This window comes from Centrocercus urophasianus, unplaced genomic scaffold, assembly GCF_019232065.1.
Source record: "Centrocercus urophasianus isolate 14NV4802_14NV808 unplaced genomic scaffold, USGS_Curo_1.0 seq_24, whole genome shotgun sequence".
NCBI classification, from domain to species: Eukaryota; Metazoa; Chordata; class Aves; order Galliformes; family Phasianidae; genus Centrocercus; species Centrocercus urophasianus.
Window position 1 is genome coordinate 1,923,513 of NW_024884800.1, and position 18,585 is coordinate 1,942,097.

The window sequence follows — 18,585 nt, forward strand, 5'->3', positions numbered from 1 at the left end:
CTGCAGTGTGGGGCATGCAATGAGTTCATCGGGGCTCAAGCAGCCACTGCAGGCTGCATGGAAGCAGCTCCCTGCGGCACCGCACCCTATGGCTCACACCCCAGGTCTGATCATTTCCATGCAAAATGCACTCGGGTGCACATTTGGCACCAGGTGATGGTCAGCAACCCCAGCTCTAAAGGAAGGGCCCCATCTCCTCACACAGACCCCACGCTCCGGGCCCGGCGGGGCGGAGGACAGGGCAGGAGGACCCCTCAGAATGGGGAAACTGAGGCACGGTGCCACCAAGCGGGGGGCGGCAGGGGATGCTCAGCACGGCGCTGCCCGCAGCCGCACCGCTGGCAGGCAACGAGTGGGCGTGGCCTCTCACGGAGGCGGGCGGGACTATCAGTAGCCACGCCCCCATGGCGGCGCATCGGAGATGCGCATGTACCGCGCATGCGCCGGACTGGCCGGCACCTGCCCCCGGCAGGTCGGGTCGGTGGGCGGCGGCGGCTGGAGGCCGGTAAGGGCGGGCGGTGGGCGGCGGTACCCCGAGCATCCATCCATCCCTGGCTTCGCACACCCCTCTCAGCCCCGAGCATCCCTCTCTAGCCCCGCGCGTCCCCTGCCGTTCTCCCTCAGGCCTCATCCCCAGCGCTGGGTCCTGGAGGGGGGGGGGCTGTGGGTGCAGCATCCTGTCCCCCAGCAGGGGGTTGGGAAAGGACTGCGGCCGTGTTGAGTCCATCGCAGCCCCGGGGTGTTCCTTACGGCCTCGGGCCGAGCCGTGCTGCAGTTGCCGTTCGGCTCTTGAGATGCTGACGTTTTGCTTTGGTACCGCTGGGTCGCACGGATGCTGTTCAGGTGTCTGCAGTTTGCTCAGCTGGGGGTATTTCTGTGCTGGGGAAGTGAAATCGGGAGCTTTCAGTTAGCATCTCTGCAAGCAAAAGCAGAAGTTTCTGATTTTGGCTTTGTGGCAAGCATCGGTTGAAAGAGCTCTGAAAAAAAGAGGAAGTAAAGTTGAGCAGGGCTGTCTGTGGTTGGTGCTTTTTGGCTTGGAAGGAATAGAAGTGCTGCTGTGAGCAACATCAGACCCCCACGCCAGCCCTGTACCAGCCGGTGGCATCACTCAGCAGCACTGCATCTCCTCACCCTGCCCAGGAATGTGGGCTGTGGTGGAAGGAGCAGATTGTGCTTCCTGCCATAGCAGGCTGCTGCCAGCTGGCTCACAGTGAGGGCAGAGGATCCAGGTATGTGTTCCATCCTCGGGTCAGGTGCCAGTGTGAGGGCAGGCAGGCCAGGCAGATCAACGCCATTTCCTGGATTAAGGGAAGGCATGGGTTGCACAGACTCGTGCTGGAGCTCCTTCCTTTTATTTTTCTCTTCTTTTGGGTTTAACGTCTTTACTCTGGTCAGAAATGATCTGTGTTCTGTTGTGCCTAGGGCAAGGGAAACTGTGCCCTCACACCTTGTTCCTGGTTTAGTCACCAGTGCTGTGCTTTTGGCACCCTAGAACTCATCCATTGTTTGTGGGTCAATGTTACAGCTTCAAAGGCATCACACTGAGCCCAGCTACAGCATCCTCACTGACTGATGTTTGTTTTGTAGTGACTGTCATGCTGGAGGAAGGCATTTTCTGGACAGTCCTGGAGACAGAAGTGCTGTGTTTCTAGAGCAGGTATAGTACAGACAGCAGCAAAACGAATCTCTCTTTCCACGTCAGGGCTTTACCTTCAATCATGGAATATCCCTGGCTGTGGGAGGGTTGGTTGGCACTTGGTCTTTTGTGCCTGCTGACTAAGGAACCGGTGATACTGGGGTTGTTGCAGTGTGAACTTGCACCTGTGCCTTAGCAAACCGAACTGCAAAAAGCAGTGCCAAAAAAGAGCAGCAGAAAAGCCAGGTCTCTGCATATGGGAAAACTCCTTCCGAGCTGTAGGGCTCGTGCGTGGAAAACAAGCACAGCTGCGCTTGCAAGGTGAGTCAGCCTGCTTGGGGTGATTAAGGATGGTTTGCTGGATGACTTATATTGATGTTAGGTCTGTCTACTTCTTACATCCTCCCAGTCCAACGGGAGGAATGATTTAGCCAGTGGTTGTACAGTAAGAAGGAAGGCCTGGCGGCGGTGATTCCTGCTGCTGGTTAGCTGTTGCTGTGCTGGGCTGAGGCAGTAAGAGGTGTTTACCTGGTGTTGGTGTGTTTGACAGACCGAGATAAGCTTTCAGGTACACAAAGTGTTTTCCAGAGGTGATGTAATGGGTACATAGCAGTTGCAATAGCTGTTATCACCTTGTGCTTCATGCAGGGAGCTGCTGCTTCCGTTTCAGACCTGATGGAGGAGTTGTGTGCCAGACAGCTTGCCTAACTGCCAACTCTACCAGGTGCTCTAACAAGAGAGATTACCTTTTTTTCACAAGCTTGTTCAGAAACGAAGATAGCAATACTGTACCCTATTTATTCCTGTGCACCCCCATCAAAATCCAGGAGTTGGAGTTCTGCTCTGTTCTTTCCCTGAGAGAGATGGAATAATAGTAGAAAAATGTTATTGCAGTGCTCTACTTGAAATCTGGACCCCCCAGTTCTTTCCTAAACGTTTCTGGGAATACCAGAGTAATGGTGAGGGCCACAAACGTTGTGTTCTTTATCCCAGTGTGCTCCATCATCTTAGCAGTGTGCTGCTGAATTTCTGAAGGGGGGGAAGACGTCTGGGGGATGCTCCAGGGGTGCAGATTTACTTCCTTCAGCCCCACTAAGAGCGTGTGGAGACAAAGCCTGTTTCTCAGAGCAAGAGCCAGGAGTTCTGGGCCATCAGCTGTGCAACTTTCTGCAGGATTCATAGTTCAGAGAGTTATTTTTCACTGTTTCTGAACTCTATAGGTTGCCTTGGTCCTGTGGCCATCCGTCCTGCTGCAATGAGTGGGAAGTCCTTGCTCTTAAAGGTCATTCTGCTTGGAGATGGTGGAGTTGGGAAGAGTTCCCTCATGAACCGCTACGTCACCAACAAGTTTGACTCGCAGGCTTTCCACACGATTGGAGTGGAGTTCTTAAACAGGGACCTGGAGGTAGATGGACGTTTTGTGACCCTCCAGATCTGGGACACTGCGGGGCAGGAGAGATTCAAGAGCCTGCGGACCCCCTTTTACAGGGGAGCTGACTGCTGCCTGCTGACCTTCAGCGTGGATGACCGGCAAAGCTTTGAGAACCTCAGCAACTGGCAGAAGGAGTTTGTCTATTATGCTGATGTGAAGGACCCCGAACGCTTCCCTTTCGTAGTGCTGGGCAACAAGATTGACAAACTTGAAAGGCAGGTGAGCACAGAGGAGGCCCAGGCTTGGTGCATGGAAAACGGCAACTATCCGTACCTGGAGACCAGCGCCAAGGATGACACCAACGTGGCCGTGGCCTTTGAGGAAGCTGTGCGACAGGTGCTGGCGGTGGAGGAGCAGCTGGAGCACTGCATGTTGGGCCACACCATCGACCTGCACTCCAGCTCCAAATCGGGGTCCTCCTGCTGTTAAGGGCGCCTGCTGCTTTGGGAACGTTGTCGGAACCGATGGTTGGATGGCAAGGAGAGCGGGGGCACTCTGAGGAGGGGGGCCGTGAGGACAGTGGGTGGTTGGTTTGCTCTGTGGGGAGCTGCAGCTTTGCCATCTGAATTCTGACTGGGGTTTTCAGATGTGGAAGATGAACCTGCAGGAGAGTGCTGTCGAAGAGCGTGAACGCAGTCCTGCTCCTGTCCCTGCCTGTGTTAGCAGGTTTAAAGGACTGGGTTAAACTAAAGAGGGTGAATTCTGACCTGTAGCAAGAACTGCATGCAGAACAAAGCTGGGGGCACTTCAGATGCTCTGAAATGTTGTAGTCCTGAACTCAAAAACTACTAGACCCGCTAAACTCATGGCCTTACTGCCAAAGCAAAGTCTGCTCAGCAGTGTGAATGAAACCTGTTGGGAAGGCTGTAGCCCACACAACTGTGAGAGTGCCAGATCCTGGAGTGGCTGGGATGTGTGCATCTGCTGCTTGGGATCAATGCATTCTGTGCTGAGTAATGCTAGAACTCTGATATGAAGTAACATAATGAAGGAGAGAAGAAACTGAATGCTGCAGCATCACTTCTTCGTAGCTGCCTGTTGCTGGCCTGTTTTCTCCACCTTTGCCTTGTTTGGGTGTTGTTTTATGGAGAGACTGGCTTCTGCTTGTTTCCTCAGCCCTTCTGGAGGCTCGACACCAGATCTTACTTCTCACACCTTGAATAGACCTGGATGGAAGGTTCCAGCGTGGCCACTCAGCAGTTCGTGGCAAAGGATCTGAGTTAGCTGGGAGTTCAGGAGATCTGGAGCGTGAACCTTCAGCTGGTTCCTGTCAGCAGTAATCTCTGTGTCCGGATGATTCTGTGTGTCTCTGATGCTGTGAATGCTGCAACATGAAACCACTCACCGTGATTACCTGCTGTGTCAGGGGCTGTGCTGCTCAGCACGGTTTACTCACACCATTGCCCTGGCCCTTCCTCCCTAACGGGGAATCCAGTACGTTTCATCTGTAGCTCAGCTGGCATCCTACTGCTAGAGAATGTCCACTCAGTTAATTGACCCTTGTCAATGAGCAGCTGTGCTGGGGAGAGATTTGGACTGATTCCTCAAGGGGCTGAAGAACGATACTGGGAGGGCAGAGAGCCCTCCAAAAAGGATGCCAGGCTTTGCTGATCCCAGCTCCTGCTCCCTGCTAGGTGTTAGTCCTGAGCTAATTGTGTGTAGCAAAGAGGTCAATGCTTGCTGGCTTGCCATTGTAACCTCATGTTCTGCGACTTCCTGTGCAAGTGTTTGTCCAAAACGATGACTTTACCTGTAAGCACGTAGGAGCCTGGCATGGGGAGAGCTTCCTGCTGAGTGCAGTGCCCACTGTGATGAGCTACTGGATAGCTAATGGTGTAGCTCAAATAGAGCAGCCTCGTATACTCAGTGCTTTAGAGCAGGGCAGCCTCTGCTCTCACACTGGCTGGTGGCAGCTAAACCCCATCCCCTAGCAGTCTGTGAGCTTGCAGGATGTCTCCCCTGGGAACTCAGGGTGACCCTGCTCTTCTCTGTGGGGCAGCCACACGTGGGAGGGGCTGAGGCTTGAATACAAAGTCCTGGCGGGGGTGAATCTGATTTTGAAAGGGGGCTGGATATTCACGTTCACACAAATAGACAGGAAATGCTTGCAGCTCCTAGAAAATCAGGCCTCTTGCTCTGCCTCCATGGGTGCAGCGTACGTTTAGGAATTAGGTCTATTTATTTAACGATGTCTGACCTCTGCAGGCCTCTATCCAGATTTTCCTTCTTTTTATCTCAGCTGAATGTAAGCATTTGGGCTTAAGTGTTTTTAAAAATCCAAAGGTGAGGTATAATATATTGAAGATGTTCAGTTTATTCTGAGGTACGCACAATTCCTGAAGGAGCCCAGATCTTGAGCTCTCTGTTGCAAAGTTCTGCACCAACAGCCCTCCTTTCCCTGTGTCCACTCATGCTGCTGCAGTTGTTGCTATTGCTACAAAACTGGAATTGTAACACTGAGATTCTACCTTTATTTAAGCAAATAAAATGTGGATGTATTCAAGCGAGTTTGGGAAGTGCTGTGTTCTTGGTTGGTCAGTTCTGAGGGCCAATTCTGGCAGAGAGAAGTCAGGAAGGGATCACATCATTGCATTTAAACTAAGGTTATTCCTGAGTGCATCCATCCAGAGAATTGGTTGAGTGTAACTTATTTACAAGCTGCGCCCACTGATCAGTTTTGTCTTTTCAGGAGTACATCAGAAAACACTTCTGGAGTGGAAACACTTCACACTGCTTCCTCCTGTCGCTGCGTTTTAATTGTCAGCCTGGGCTCTCAGCAGCAAGCCCTGCTTTCCTTCCCCTTCTTCCTGAGCTGTTGGATTCAGCCCCTCGGGCTGCAGGGGGCTGCAGCCTGGCACGACTTCCATAGGATGCTGAAACAAGGGGGCAGATGGGGCTGTTCCTCCTGCTGCCCTGCCGGGTGGGCACTCGTTCTGTGATGCTTTCCTTGTGTTTGCAGAGCCCTTGCCTACTGTTGCTGTTGACAGAACCTTTCACTTATTGTTTTGTTTCGTTTTGACCTCTCATGTCTTCTTGCTTATCAGTTTTTCAAGTCCTTGGAAGTCCTGGTAAGGATCTGAGTGTTGTGAGCAGCAGCAGAGGGCTCTGTGGCTCTTTGTGAGCAGCTGTGAGGTGGATGGGAATGTGCTGTCCTGAGGGGCTGTGTGTTCCTGCCAGTGCCAGAAGATGGGTAAAAAGGGAGGGCCGAAAAACGCAGGGCTGGTGAAGCAGCTCCTCCCCAATGGCTTCAGGGGGTCCTTGGGGGGCACGTGGCTGCATTTAACGCAGGTCTCCAGCTTTGTGGGCAGCCAAGCACAGCATCTGCTCGTGCTACTGTCGCTCCTTTCTGCGTGCTATTGCTTCTTAGGTCCCGGATATCTTGCTAGCAGAGCCAGATGGCGTGCAAAACCAGACTGAAAGCAGCTGGGTGCCCGAGAGGCTGCAGGTGAGACCTTCTGGGAAGGCAGATGGGCCGCAGCACCTCCAGCTAGCTGCTCACCGGATCAGCCCGTCGCACTCGAACCGAAAAGCGGTGCGAGGCCACCAGGAGGAGCCGGAGGGCTGCGGATGGGAGCCGGCATCCTCAGGGCCGGGCTCTGGGGCTCAGCTCTCGGAGGTGACCCCGAGAGGGGCTGGGGACCCCCCGGGTCGTCCCGACACGAGCATCCCTGGGTGCTGTGCTCCCTTTCCTTCTCCTGTGCTCACACGGGGGAGGACCTGGTTCATCTTTGCTCTCTCACGGTGTGGAGCTGCTGGCTCTGTGTTCGGTGGGTGCAGGATGCTGAGGGCTGGGATTTTCTTCACGCCTGCAGAGGAGGTGAGCAGCGAGGAGCAGCCTTGGAATCTGCTCCAGGGCTTCTTGCTCTGCTGCAGCCTTGGTGGGAGCAAACTGCAGCCTCGTTTCAGCTGCATGCTGAAACAAGGGGAAATTGTTTGCAGCCAGCTCTTGTTTGCAGAAATGAGATTTGCTACTGGGCAAGGTTTGTTCCCTGGCTGTTCTCAGCCATCCAGGGAACTCAGGGTGTCCAGGGAAGTGAGAGCAGATCCCCTGTCACCATGTACTGGGGCAGCAGCACACAGAAGAGGCCACGCATGTCCTTCAGCCCTCAAATCCATGCCTTGGCCTCTTTCACGCACTGTCACCAACCCTCACTCCCCCCCGGGGGGGGGGCACTGCTCACTTTCAATGGACAGAGATGCTGTTTTGTTCCCATCTCGCTCTTGTCTGATGGCCGATGGCACCCACACACAGGGGCCCTTTCAGCGTGGGAGGAGGAGGTTGGTGGCATCTGGGAACGTGGGGAACAAAGGGCCCCATTGATGCAACAAGCAGCCCCACTGCTGAGCTGGGGGAGCAGCTGAGCAACCCCCAGCTGAGTTATGGGGAAGCATCAGTGCTGCCCGGAGGGGGCTGGGGGCGAGAAGGGGAGGGAGGTTTGGGCTGGTTATGGATGAGTGGGGAATGAAAGACCCCACAGAGTCACCTCCCTGTGCCACCAACCCTGTGCCTTCACCCCGTGGGTTGGCAGCAAGCATCCCACCAACTACCTTCAGAGCACAAGGTTGTGGGACTCCGGCCCAGCCAAATCTGCCCACGTAACCAAATGGGGTCATCCTGCTTCAGTCTGGGATCTGGAGGAGAAATAGGGACTGTCCAGCTGCAAACAAAGGCTGGGTCCGTGAGCCCTCCTGCTGGGTGGGGACGAGGAGGGATGGAGTCCAAAGGAGACGGCTGGGCAATGCTGCCCTTCCCTTGTTGGGGCATGGGGAAGAGGGGGAGCAGCACGACAAAGCAACAGTCAGACAAAGATCTCATTCGGAATGTTCTTAATTTTAATGTATTTCCTTTAATCTTTATAAAATACATCTTGTAAGATAAGTCTCTAAAAACCTGCTCCTTTTTATTGCTTGTTAACGAGTTGAACTTCTAGATCAGAGGTGAAGGAAACACTTTCAGTCGATTAACTCTCTGTGTGCGTGCGTGTGTGTGTGTGTGTGTGTGTGTTTGGGGTCTGGGGGCAAGGGTGGGAAGGAGGACCCGGTTATTTGTTGTTAAATCGATACCAAAAACCCACCAGCAAACCCTGCCAAGAGCGATGGCGGTGATGTGAAATGGACCCCCCAGATCTTGCCTGGTTTCTCCCCATCTCCCCCTCCCCAGCCCGTGTGCGTTGGTAGCGTGGCTGAGCTCAGTGCTGAGCAGCAAGGATCCTCGGAACGCTCTGCTCAGCAGACCGACCCGTTATCCCTGCCCCCAGCCGAAAGAATCATCGTAATACAGACATTAAATTAAAAAACAAAAGGACAATAAAACAAAATATCCGTGCAGGATGGAGCGATGGTCTGCCATTAAAAGTAGTTTCTCCAATAAATAAACACAAAGCGTTAGCACGAGGTGGGGGGGGGGGAGAAGAGCGGGGCACCCGTTGGTGGGGAGGGCGAACGTGGAACGAAAACGGAGGCTGCAGGCATAGCAAACGTTACAGAAGCAAATGTCACCCCGAGAGAAGAGCACCATCGTGAAGGAATGGCTGAGTTTGGAGCAGATGGGCTGTCTGTGGGTTATCCTGTGCTACAAAGGTGCTGCTCCAGCTCTGCTCTGTAGCACAGCACAGGCGGTCCCGTCACCCGGCACTGCGGTGCTGGAGCCTGAAGCCAAGGGTGCCCTTTGCACACAGACACCAAACTCCTCCAGGCTTTAATAGGGGCAGCTGGGTTAGGGACACGGGCTTAATCAGCATCGGGGTCAGCGCTCTCTTCTCCGCAATGGGAAGATCCTTGCCCTAAACTCCCTTTGCCTTGTCTGCAGCAAGCGCTTTGGGGTAAATTCATCTTTCTTTACTAGGGGAAAAAAAAAATCCTTCTCATCCTCCCTCCAGGAGAGGTGCCGGCAGTCAGCTCCAGGAGAGGCTCCAGCAATGGGACCGGGACCCGGCCAACTTCCTTTTCTCTCTAGGGAGCCTCCTTCACGCTACTCCTGGAGCAACCTACACATGGATTTCTGCCTCCCAGGAGCACGAAGGCTTTTGCTCATCCCTATAGGCAACGTTGGGACACCGGAGTGAGTCCCTCCTCTTCTCTTGCTGGTTTTGGCCCTAGAGCGAACCGGTTATGGATGAGCACAGAGAGAAAAGTGCATGAAGAGGCGTCCATTGGTGGGAAGCTCTTCCTGGTCACGCTCAGCACGATGGATGCGAGGGAGGAAGAGGAGGGGAGTCAGCGGCGAAGGCAGCGTTAAGGCAGGAGACCTGGTGTCGAGTGGCTGCAGTGTTAAAGCCTCGGGGTTAGAGGAAAGGAGGGTGCGTGTCTGGCTGGGCTCCACCTCGCCGGCTAGAACTTGGTGCCCCGGCCCATCAGCTTGAGGACGGCGAAGTTGTAAGTGGCGGCGATCATGAAGGTGAGCTGCGGGCAGGAAGAGAATGAGCCAGGGGAGGAGGAGGAGGACGACGGTGCTCCAGCACCCTTCATCCCAGCACCTGGCCAGCAGAAAGCCCCGTGGCCAAGGCAGGACACTGCAGTGCCAATGTGGGACTGGCCCCCGGCGGTCTCCTAAAGCCCCTCCAGATCCCCTCCAGTGGCCGCCTCCCCCACCACCTCCTTATTGTCAGAAAACGAGACAAGCTCGGGCTCTGTCACTTCTCTGCCCACCACCTCCATTGTCCTCTGCCCCCATCTCCTTGCCAGGTGGAGGAGGACGGCCGGGCAGCGGGAGCAGCGACTCACCAGTGAGACCAGCGTGGCGGCAGCCCCCACAAAGGCCGCGATGAAGAGGTGGAAAGTCATTTGGAACTGCAAGGGAAGATGGGGGTTGAGCTCCCAAAGGTTTCTGCTCAGCCCCATGGGGGCTCCAGAGAGCACTGCAAGGGGCTCACCTCGCTGGTCTTGCAGATAGAGAGCAGGTTAGAGCCACACACTTTCCCAGGAAATGCATTCCAGGGCAGGACACCTGGGGACACAGATCATGGTGAGCCAACGATCCCATTGCTCAGCCCCGCAGCGATGCTGGGTTGTGGGATGTGCTTTCTATGCTGGGCTGGGGACCATCACCAGGAGGAAGGCAAAGAGGGAGGTCTATCCTGCACTGCCTGTGTCGTGCTGGTGCTTCTGGCCCAGCCATGTCCCCCCAGACTCTCTCCATCCCCTCTCCAGCCCAGACCCCTCCTGGCTGCTGTAACCCGCCATGGAAATGCAGTGCTCACCGTACATCCTGGCATCCGCGCACAGCGTGCCGATGCTGGCAGTGGTCTTGGTGGGGTTGGCGATGGACTGGCAGGTGGTCCAAGTGTTAAAGTAGATGTAGACGGGCACGGCGGAGCAGGCGAAGACCAGGAGCCAGACGATGGTCAGGACGTAGGTAATGCCCACAAACTGCAAGGGGCAGCACAAGGCGAGGGCACAAAGAGGGTTACAGCGTGGCTGGGAATGGGGACAGGGGAGCGCGAGGGTCCCCAGGCGGGCTGGGCACGGGGCAGGTGAAGGGCTGGGATGCACCGCCCACTGTGCCCAACACAGCCCCACACACCCGACGGACCACCAGCCCCAGCTGGGTGGCACTGGGGCCAACCACACATACGTGGGACCGACTGGCTGTGGCACAGTGGTGCCGCTTCCCATACCGGGTGATTTCCTCAGCCAGCAGGGTTTGACCTCTGCGGGAGAGCAGCCGCAAAACCCCTGAGCTGAGCAACCCACTCTGCTGCCCTCCCTCCACAGCGCCACCCCAACCGAACCCGAAGGGAACCGCAGCCGTTCCCCTCTGCTCCCCGAGGCCATTCCCAGAACTTGGGCACCAGTCCTTGGGCACCACTCAGGACAGCAACAGGGACAGCACGCACTGCTCTTGCAGAGATGCTCATGGCTCTCTTAAGCACAGAGCAACTTGTTTGCCGGCAAATGCCACGCCCATACTGGCAGCTTTGGGGACACGCTTGGCCTCGGGGAGGGCTGCTGGGCTGCGCTTCCCCTCGGTACGCCCCGACCCCCGGGCGGCCGCCGTTTCCTGCCCTTCAGCCAACGCCAAACCCGCTGCAGGCGCGCGATGGGGTGCCGAACCCCGGTTAAGATCACCTTGTCAGGATGTCCTAGCCACTTTCCCAAACACTGACACACCCGCTGCAAAGAGTGAGCTCGCTGGGGGCCTCGCGCTCCCCTCCCTTTCGGGCCCCCAGTTACCGTTGCGCTGAGGCCCTTGCCGCAGATGGTGGTCCGGTAGTCCCCGAAGATTTGCCGGACGGCGCCGGTGGTGTAGAAGCCTTCGGCCAGCAGCAGGGCTCCGTAGAGGAAGAAGAAGGAAGCTGTGCCATAGATGACGTACTGAAAGGTGTGGATGCTATGGGGAGAGGAGCGGTGGGGATGCTCAGGCGGTGCTGTGGCACGCAGCCCCACTTACCCTCCCCAAGCTCAACACAGCCCTGGAGAGCTGGAATGGGGTGTCACCTCCTGGGGGGACAAAGCTGCTTCCCCAAGTGGAGCTGATGAAAGGGGCAGCGCCTTGCCAAGCAGGGCCTCCTCCTGCCCCCATACCTACCTGGTGAGGCTGTCCTGTGCACCCCACGGCACCTGGCGTGGGTCAGATAAGAACAGGGTGAAAAGGAAAGGAGCAGCTGCCACGGAGCCACAGCGCCCGTGTGAGGCTGCCCAGGGCTGAGCACGGCCTCCGTTGATCCCAGCGGGTGGCAGCAGGGCCGGGTGACAGCGGCACACCGTGCACAATGGAGACGCGAGGAGCCCCGCGCTGTTACTTACACATCAATGAGATACTCGTAGTCCTGGTAGTTTTTGGAGAAGTAGGTCTCAATGAGCTGCTCAGTGCCAGTGAGGGCTTCGTGCCCACAGCCACAGAACAGCGCAACTCCAAAGAAGCAGAGCCCAGTGGCAACCAGCGAGGCAAAGGGTGCCCCGATGAGGCAGCGGGCACAGCACTCCAACAGACCTGCGGGGCGGAAAGAGGGGATTTTAGGGTGATAAAGGGAAAAATGCTGAAACAATTTGTCGTGGCGCTAAAAGAGCAGCAATGTGGCGTGGTGGGAAACCGGCAGCCGAGCGAGATGGAGATGCGGGGCGATGCAGCGTGATGCCAGTGGGAGCAAACCAACAAGCTGCTAATGGGCTCCCCGCTGCCACAGTGCTGGGGGTTTTCTATTTGGGCTGCCATCGTGCTGTGCTTATGGAACCTGGGCTGGGGTTGGGGTGCAGAGAGCGGGCACAGCTCCCCCCCTCCCCGGCTGTTGTGCACTGAGTTCCTTAAGCGCTCAGAGTGCTGGAAGCAGTCCCAAACCCACGCTCCCCCCACGGACCCCGCAGCGCCCATCTCCTCCCTGTAAGCACAAGGCAGCCTTGGGGTCCCAGCCAGCAACGTTCCCCCCTCCCCGTGCAGAGCAAGGGCGCGTGGTGGCACAGAGGACAATGGGGGATTGTCCAAAGAGCAAACAGGGAACAAAGGCAGCGCTGTGGGGGAGCGCATGGACCCCCCCGCCTGTTTGCCTTGGACACGACGGGGCTGGGGAGGGGTCCTTATGCCTCCCCCTCCCAGCAATGCACCCCGATCCCTACAGGTCCCACACGGATGGATGGCTGCACACTTTGCAGCACGATGCTGGCACCAGCCAGACTTGAGGTTTTTAGTATTTCTTTTCTCCCAGCTGGGAACATGGGGGCAGGTGCCCACAGCTGGTGGATGGCCCTGATCCCAGGGGTAGCGGGGGAACCGGGATGCAGCAGGGCCTGGCGTGCCCTTCAGCTTTGGGAAAGAAATAGGAAAGCGCAGGAGGGGAAGAGGGGAGAGAAAAAAGAGCCTTTGTGCAGCACAATCCTGGGCCTTGTTGCACAAAGCTGCGGGCAGGAGGAAGGTGGCAGCCATGAGCCCCCCATCAGAGCACCCCAGCAGGACGTCGTCATTGTATGGATGGGGAAACTGAGGCGTGAAGCTGCAGGCACACAAGTGGCACAAGCTGTGACAGGTCTCAGCGCCCCGCTCTCCCTGCAGCCCTGGGTTGAGCTCGTTCCCCTCCACCCTCCTGGACAGATGGAGTCCATCCCAGGAGGCGGAATCAGGACAGGAAGCCGCATGGGAAAGGAAAACTCTATCCCTGCTTCCTCCCCTGCCACCCATGGGAACTTCACCTGCATAGCCTGCCAGTGCCAGGGAAAAGTTTTGGGCTCTCTGCTCCAGGACTGTCCCCCCACAGCTGTGACAGCTGCCCCATGTCCCCATACTCACCCATGGCACCCGACTCGCTCAGCTCCCCGTGCGCTTGGCTCTGTCTGCAGCCCTCGCCTCCCCTGGCTGTCCCTCGCCCTGTATTGTCCCCTCTGGGTGCCTGTCCCACTCGCCAGCAAAGAAAAGGGCTCTCTGAGTGACAGCCACCCCCCTTAAAGGGACAAGCCCCCGTCCCTCCCCGCCCTAGCCCCCCCTCCCCAGATGCACCCCTTGGCTGCCAGCTGCTCTGCGCGTGGGCAAAGCAGAGAACTTCAGGGGTTGGTGTGGGGAGGGGGGGGGGGGGGAACGCTTTTGTAGAAGGGATAAAGGGGCTGGGGGTCACAGGACACCCACTCTGCAGTGGGCTGGGGACCCCCAATCCTGGCTGGGGTGTGTGTGCCTGTAGGTGTGTGTTGTGGTAACGTGGGATCGATGGGATGCAGTGCTGCCCCTCTGTCACCTCCTTGTCCCCTAAGTGCCAGACCTCTGTGTTCAGCCTCGGGTGCTCCGGAGTGGGTGTTCTGATGGGAATTCTGCTCTCCCTGTTTTTATGGCAGTTCTTCTCTCACCGTCCCCATCCTTTCGGGCTCTACGTGGGACAGGAGACAGAGCTCCAATGGGCACAGTCTGCAGGGGGAGTCCTCCATGGGGTCCTCAAGGGATGGGGGCACATCCAGGGATGGGGACGCAGAGGGGGGTCAGCTCCTTGGATGCCCACCTCCCATAGGTCCCCCCCATGGGGGGGGGGGTCAGCACAGGGGTGGGGATGCCTGCAGAGGGCAACAGGGCCCTTCTCAGCGGGCAGACAAAGCCCCGCTGTGTCCCTCAATGCCCCGCTTTGTGCCAGGCTGTGCTGTGGCAGGGCCTGGTTGTCCCCGGGGCTGGGAACACTGCTGGGCTGGGGGTCCCCAGGGCATCACACAGTGCCCCCAGCGCTCTGCAGAAACCAGATCTGCAGGGCTGCTGATGCTCACTGATAAGGGACTGCATTGCCTGGATGGAGCCAGGCACCAGAGGGAAAAATGATGTTAGGCGAAAAAATGATGAGCCCTTCTTTCCCTTTCTGCAGAAATTCAAGATCTTGCATTTTATTTCAACGCCCCGGGGGGAAGCATCAGCTTTATGCCGTCCAGGATAATGTGAGCAACGAAGCGGGGCTGCGATTTCTGCACCAAATGCCTTCAAAAATCTGAGTAATTGGTTACTGCTCGTTAGCATCTCCCTCCTGTGTTCCCCCACCCCTGGGGCTGCCCGTGCTGCAGGGCTGCTCCAGAGCTGCACACACAGCAAAAAGAAAACACCTCCCATGGATGACAGCCTGATTTCATCCCTTCCTTTTGCATTTTGGCTGAAGCCTTTGGGACCCCTCGTGCTGCAGGCACGGAGCATCTCCTCTTGGCTGCGTGTCCCCGCTGGCTCCTTCCCCATGAGGACACCTTTGTGATCAGCCCTGGGTGCTGCTGCTTGCTCGGGCTGTGGTCGCACTGCTGGTGTCCCCAGGAGGAGCAGTGACAGCTCGTGCAGTGCCTTTATCCATTATACATATCTGTCAGGAGGTGCCTATTGTCACACCAGAGAACCTTGCAGCTATTTTTAAACAGCCACTTCCCCAGGCCAGCCTGATGCTCTCCTTCTGCTTTCCCCCATCCACCCCTCGGTGGGGTGAACCCCCTTTCCCATAGGGGAGGATGGGAGGCTGCAAAACGTGCTAATAGAGATAAAATTAAGGAAAAGAAAAGCAAAGCTGTTGGAGGCCTTTGGGGGATGGGGAGGAGAGCTGAAGGGCAGGCGGTGCTCCCCAGCCCCATGGAGGCTCAGTGGAGTGGTGATGCTTCCTCCCAGCAGCTTCGCCTTTCGCATCTCCTGACTTTCTCCTTTGCTGAGGAGGGCAGCGGCTGCCTCTCTCCCCTGGTGGCTCATTCCTCTGGTCTGCCCTCCGTGGGGTCATCTTTTGGAGCTGTGCTCATTTACCTTGCAGAAAACCCAGGGATGCAAAGACAAACGGTGCCTGGTAGTGCCTGCACAGAGTGAAGCCGCTTGGCTCCGTGGGCCCCCTGGCTGTCCCTGCCCCACACTTCTCCCCCAGATCCCATGCTGGTTCTGCATTCCCCACCTACCCTCCATACCAATCCCTTTGGTTTTCGGGCAGAGAGCAGCAGTCCCACCCCCTCCCTTGCCCTCCACTCCCCTCCACGTGGCTACAGCAGCCTGATGCCATGCGGTCTCCTTGCTGGGGTGGCTCTGGGACAGGGATGCGTTTGCTGCTCCAGTTATTAATGTGCTGAGGTGGTGCCGTGGTGCAACCCCTCTGTGCCAGCAGCTGTGCAGGGACCACGGCCAAGGCCAGCACAGGGACGGGACGTGGGGACAGAGAAGAGATGGCATTGCTAGGATGTGCAGTGGGAACCCCAGGACCCCATAGCAGAGCATAGGGCAGGGAAGCCCTTAGGGCAGGGAAGCCCCATCCCCTGCAGCCACCACCCCGTCCCCTCAGCCCACGCCATGACACTGTTGGCTCTGAGAGATGACGATGGCAGCCCCACCACCGCGAAGCCCCGGGATGCAGCCACTGCCTTTTGCATCTGTGCTGCAGCAGGAGGGTTTGCAGTCTAATTAAACAAATCCTTCATCTCCCCGGCAGCGGCCGTGCCAGGCGAGGGGGGGAGGAAGGGGGCTAAGAGGGAGGGAGGCTGATTTCTCATTCCTTCACTCACCGCCTGATGCCACAGATGTGTAACGCTTCGTTTTCCAAGCTCGGCCCTCCGGGGGGGTCTTGAGCAAATCACAAAACTCCTTCACAATTAGGGCGAGCCGGGCAGCCTGCAGTTAACGCCGCTCCCGCTGAGCTCCTTCTGCTCCATCCTCGGAGACCACTGGGGCTGGGGGCACGGAGATGTGGAGGCGAGAAAAGCCGACGGAGCTCCGACAGCATCCAACAGCATGGGATGCTTGTCGGCATGGCAACCGTGCATGGGATGCAGGGGGATGGGAATCCCAAAGTGGGGAGGGGACCTCGGGGATCCCGTCCCCATCTCCTGTGATGCCTTTGTGGGTACAACACCCTCTGTGCTGCGCAGCAACTCTTTCACAGGCTGCAGGGAAGGGGGAGGTGTGGGCTGGAGCTTCGTGGTGTCAAAATCCAGCAGATCTTCCCCAAAGCATCTGGAAATGCCGTGGGTGATGGGAGCAGCGGGGCCTCAGCAGGCAGCATCACTGCTGGGAGCAGAGATGGGAATGTTCCTGATGAGAGCAGCCTGACCTGCTCTAAGCATCCTCCCCTCAGCATCCTCTCCAGCAGCAGGAGGGACCCAGCCCCGGTGCTGAGCAGTTCTGGGGACAAGGCAGCAAAAGGGTGACCCACAGACAAGGAGAAGAGACAGGAACATGAGGCAGGGCTGGGTCACCCTGGTGGGTCACCCCGCTGAGGGGTTTGGCACCAGTGCCAGGCTTTGCTCCCGGCCCCGAGAGTGTTGTTGGACACTTATCTAAATTAAACCTCCCCTTTCAGCGTGCCTGCTTTGCCAAGGTTACGGGGTCATCCCTCCGCCCGCAGTTCCCTCCCTGCCATTGGGGACCAAACCCCTATGGCACAACCTGCAAAATCCCATTGCGGATGCAGACCCCAGCACGGCGCGGCGTGGCGCAGGATGAAGGAGCGCAGCGGAGGCGGATGGAGCCGCGGCCCTGCAGTATGAGGGCTGGCAGATGGGAGGCAGAAGGAGACCCCAGCCGTGTTCCCCCCGGTGCCATGCAGCTGGGTGGTGGGACGCACAGCCCCGTGCCCTTGGCGGGTCCCTCTGCAGCAGCGCATGCAGCGCACGCCCCGCGCCGTGCCGGCACAAGGGGTATTTTTAGCTTGGAAAAGAGCCACGGAACTGGAGAGTGACATTGGTTGGAGTTCGGACCGCCGGCCCGCTTCACCTTGCAGTCTCCTCCGGGGCCGCCCTGCCCGGCGCTGTGTCCTAACAGCACTGCTGAGCCCTTCCTCCCGAGCCCACCGTGCACCCCGCAGCTGAGGGGGCCTGGAGTGCATCACGTTCCCCATAAAGATGAAAGGATTTGGCTCCAGGAGCCCGCTGAAAATGTCCTTTCTGGCTGTTTCAAAGTTAGAGTTGGTTCAAGTGCGTTCAGGTTGGAAAACAAAATTCCCAAAGGCAGAGCTCGTGTTGCGTTACCGTTTTCCCCTTAGAAAATGAGTGAAAATGGCCAAATTCAGGTATTTCTGAGCAGCTCTGCAGCCCCACACTCAGCAGCCCTGGAGGAGAAGCTCTGAGGGATGCAGCAGCAGCCCGTGGGGACACACAGGGACACACGGGGATGGGGCCACACTCAGCCACGCTCGGGAGCATATCTTCTGTGACATTAATCTCACGCCCCATTAGCTGCCTCCAAATGTTTGCACAGTGAGAGCAGTGCCTGCGTCCAGCCTAGGGGCATCTGTCCCTCTGCAAGACATTGCCACCCTGACAGCAGAAAGGAGAAGCCCAGTGCTGGCAGCAGGGCTTGGGCTGCACATCCCCAGGCTCCATGTGCTCCTGCAGCACCAAACCAGCCCCGATGCTGCACCAGGGGCTCAGGGAGCTGCCTGCTGCCCTCCCTCATCTCCCCTCCGTGCCACCAAACTGATCCTCCAGCAATTGTTCATCCCGAGATGGATCCATCAGCCTTTTTGCAGGGAAAGAAAAAAAGGGATAAAAAGAATGTTTTTGAGGCCTTAGCCTCTTGGAGTTGTGCTGGCTGGGAAAGAATGACAGCATGGATCAGGCAGGATTAGATCCACAGCCGTGGCACTGAGGGGGCTGAGCAGCAGAGAGGGCTCAAGACAGGTGGGTGGGTTGGCACAGCCCTCCCCAGGGCTCTGGACCCAGGCAGGAGATCCCCAGGGGAACAGTTTGATGTGTCTTGGAGATGGAGAAGGGAATGGAGAAGAAATCACGTTGGCTGAGCAGCCCCAACCTCTGCTGCTGTTGGCAGGGCCTGGCACTGCCAGGTTGATGGGAACGGGACAGGGATGCTGGGGATGCTGAGGATGGACGTGTGCCCCCAGGGGTGGCGGCACCCAGCAGCTCTGCTTCTCGCAGGAAAACCTCCCTCAATGCCCCACTTTCCCCGTGGGCTGAGCACAGAGCTGCCCCCCTCCTCCCGCCGGTGTCAGCTCAGCTCACCGCTGCGATGGAGCTGCCGCTCAGCGCTCGCCGTGTGCCCCGGGCTCCAGATCCCAATCACAACCTCACGGCCCCATCAACGTTAATGGCAACAGTAATCGGAGGAGACTTCTGCCAGCTCCGCGCCAGCGGGGCTGCTCCTCCCGCACACCGC

The 18,585-nt window shown here is 57.6% G+C and overlaps 2 protein-coding genes across 5 annotated transcripts; one reads left to right on the plus strand and one right to left on the minus strand.

Moving 5' to 3' along the window:
* The first annotated feature begins 445 nt into the window (after nt 1-445).
* RAB9B (RAB9B, member RAS oncogene family) lies at nt 446-5,571 on the plus strand. Of its 3 annotated transcripts, none has more exons than XM_042825071.1 (3): nt 446-505; nt 1,588-1,657; nt 2,857-5,571. In XM_042825071.1, the coding sequence occupies exon 3, from the start codon at nt 2,892-2,894 to the stop codon at nt 3,495-3,497; it is 606 nt and encodes a 201-aa protein (XP_042681005.1). In that variant the 5' UTR covers nt 446-505; nt 1,588-1,657; nt 2,857-2,891; the 3' UTR covers nt 3,498-5,571. The 3 variants fall into 3 exon arrangements, with proteins under 3 accessions (XP_042681005.1, XP_042681006.1, XP_042681007.1); XM_042825072.1 differs by lacking the exon at nt 446-505 and adding an exon at nt 597-1,229; XM_042825073.1 differs by lacking the exons at nt 446-505; nt 1,588-1,657 and adding an exon at nt 1,681-2,360.
* Nucleotides 5,572-7,919: 2,348 nt separating this feature from the next.
* On the minus strand, nt 7,920-13,360 carry PLP1 (proteolipid protein 1). 2 transcript variants are annotated; one of them, XM_042825144.1, is made up of 7 exons: nt 13,288-13,360; nt 11,814-12,000; nt 11,241-11,397; nt 10,268-10,436; nt 9,941-10,014; nt 9,792-9,857; nt 7,920-9,470 (listed from the first exon to the last, which is right to left on the minus strand). In XM_042825144.1, exons 1-7 carry the CDS (start codon nt 13,289-13,291, stop codon nt 9,399-9,401), a joined length of 729 nt encoding a protein of 242 aa, XP_042681078.1. In that variant the 5' UTR covers nt 13,292-13,360; the 3' UTR covers nt 7,920-9,398. The 2 variants fall into 2 exon arrangements, with proteins under 2 accessions (XP_042681078.1, XP_042681077.1); XM_042825143.1 differs by having other exon boundaries at nt 11,136-11,397.
* Between the last annotated feature and the right edge of the window lie 5,225 nt (nt 13,361-18,585).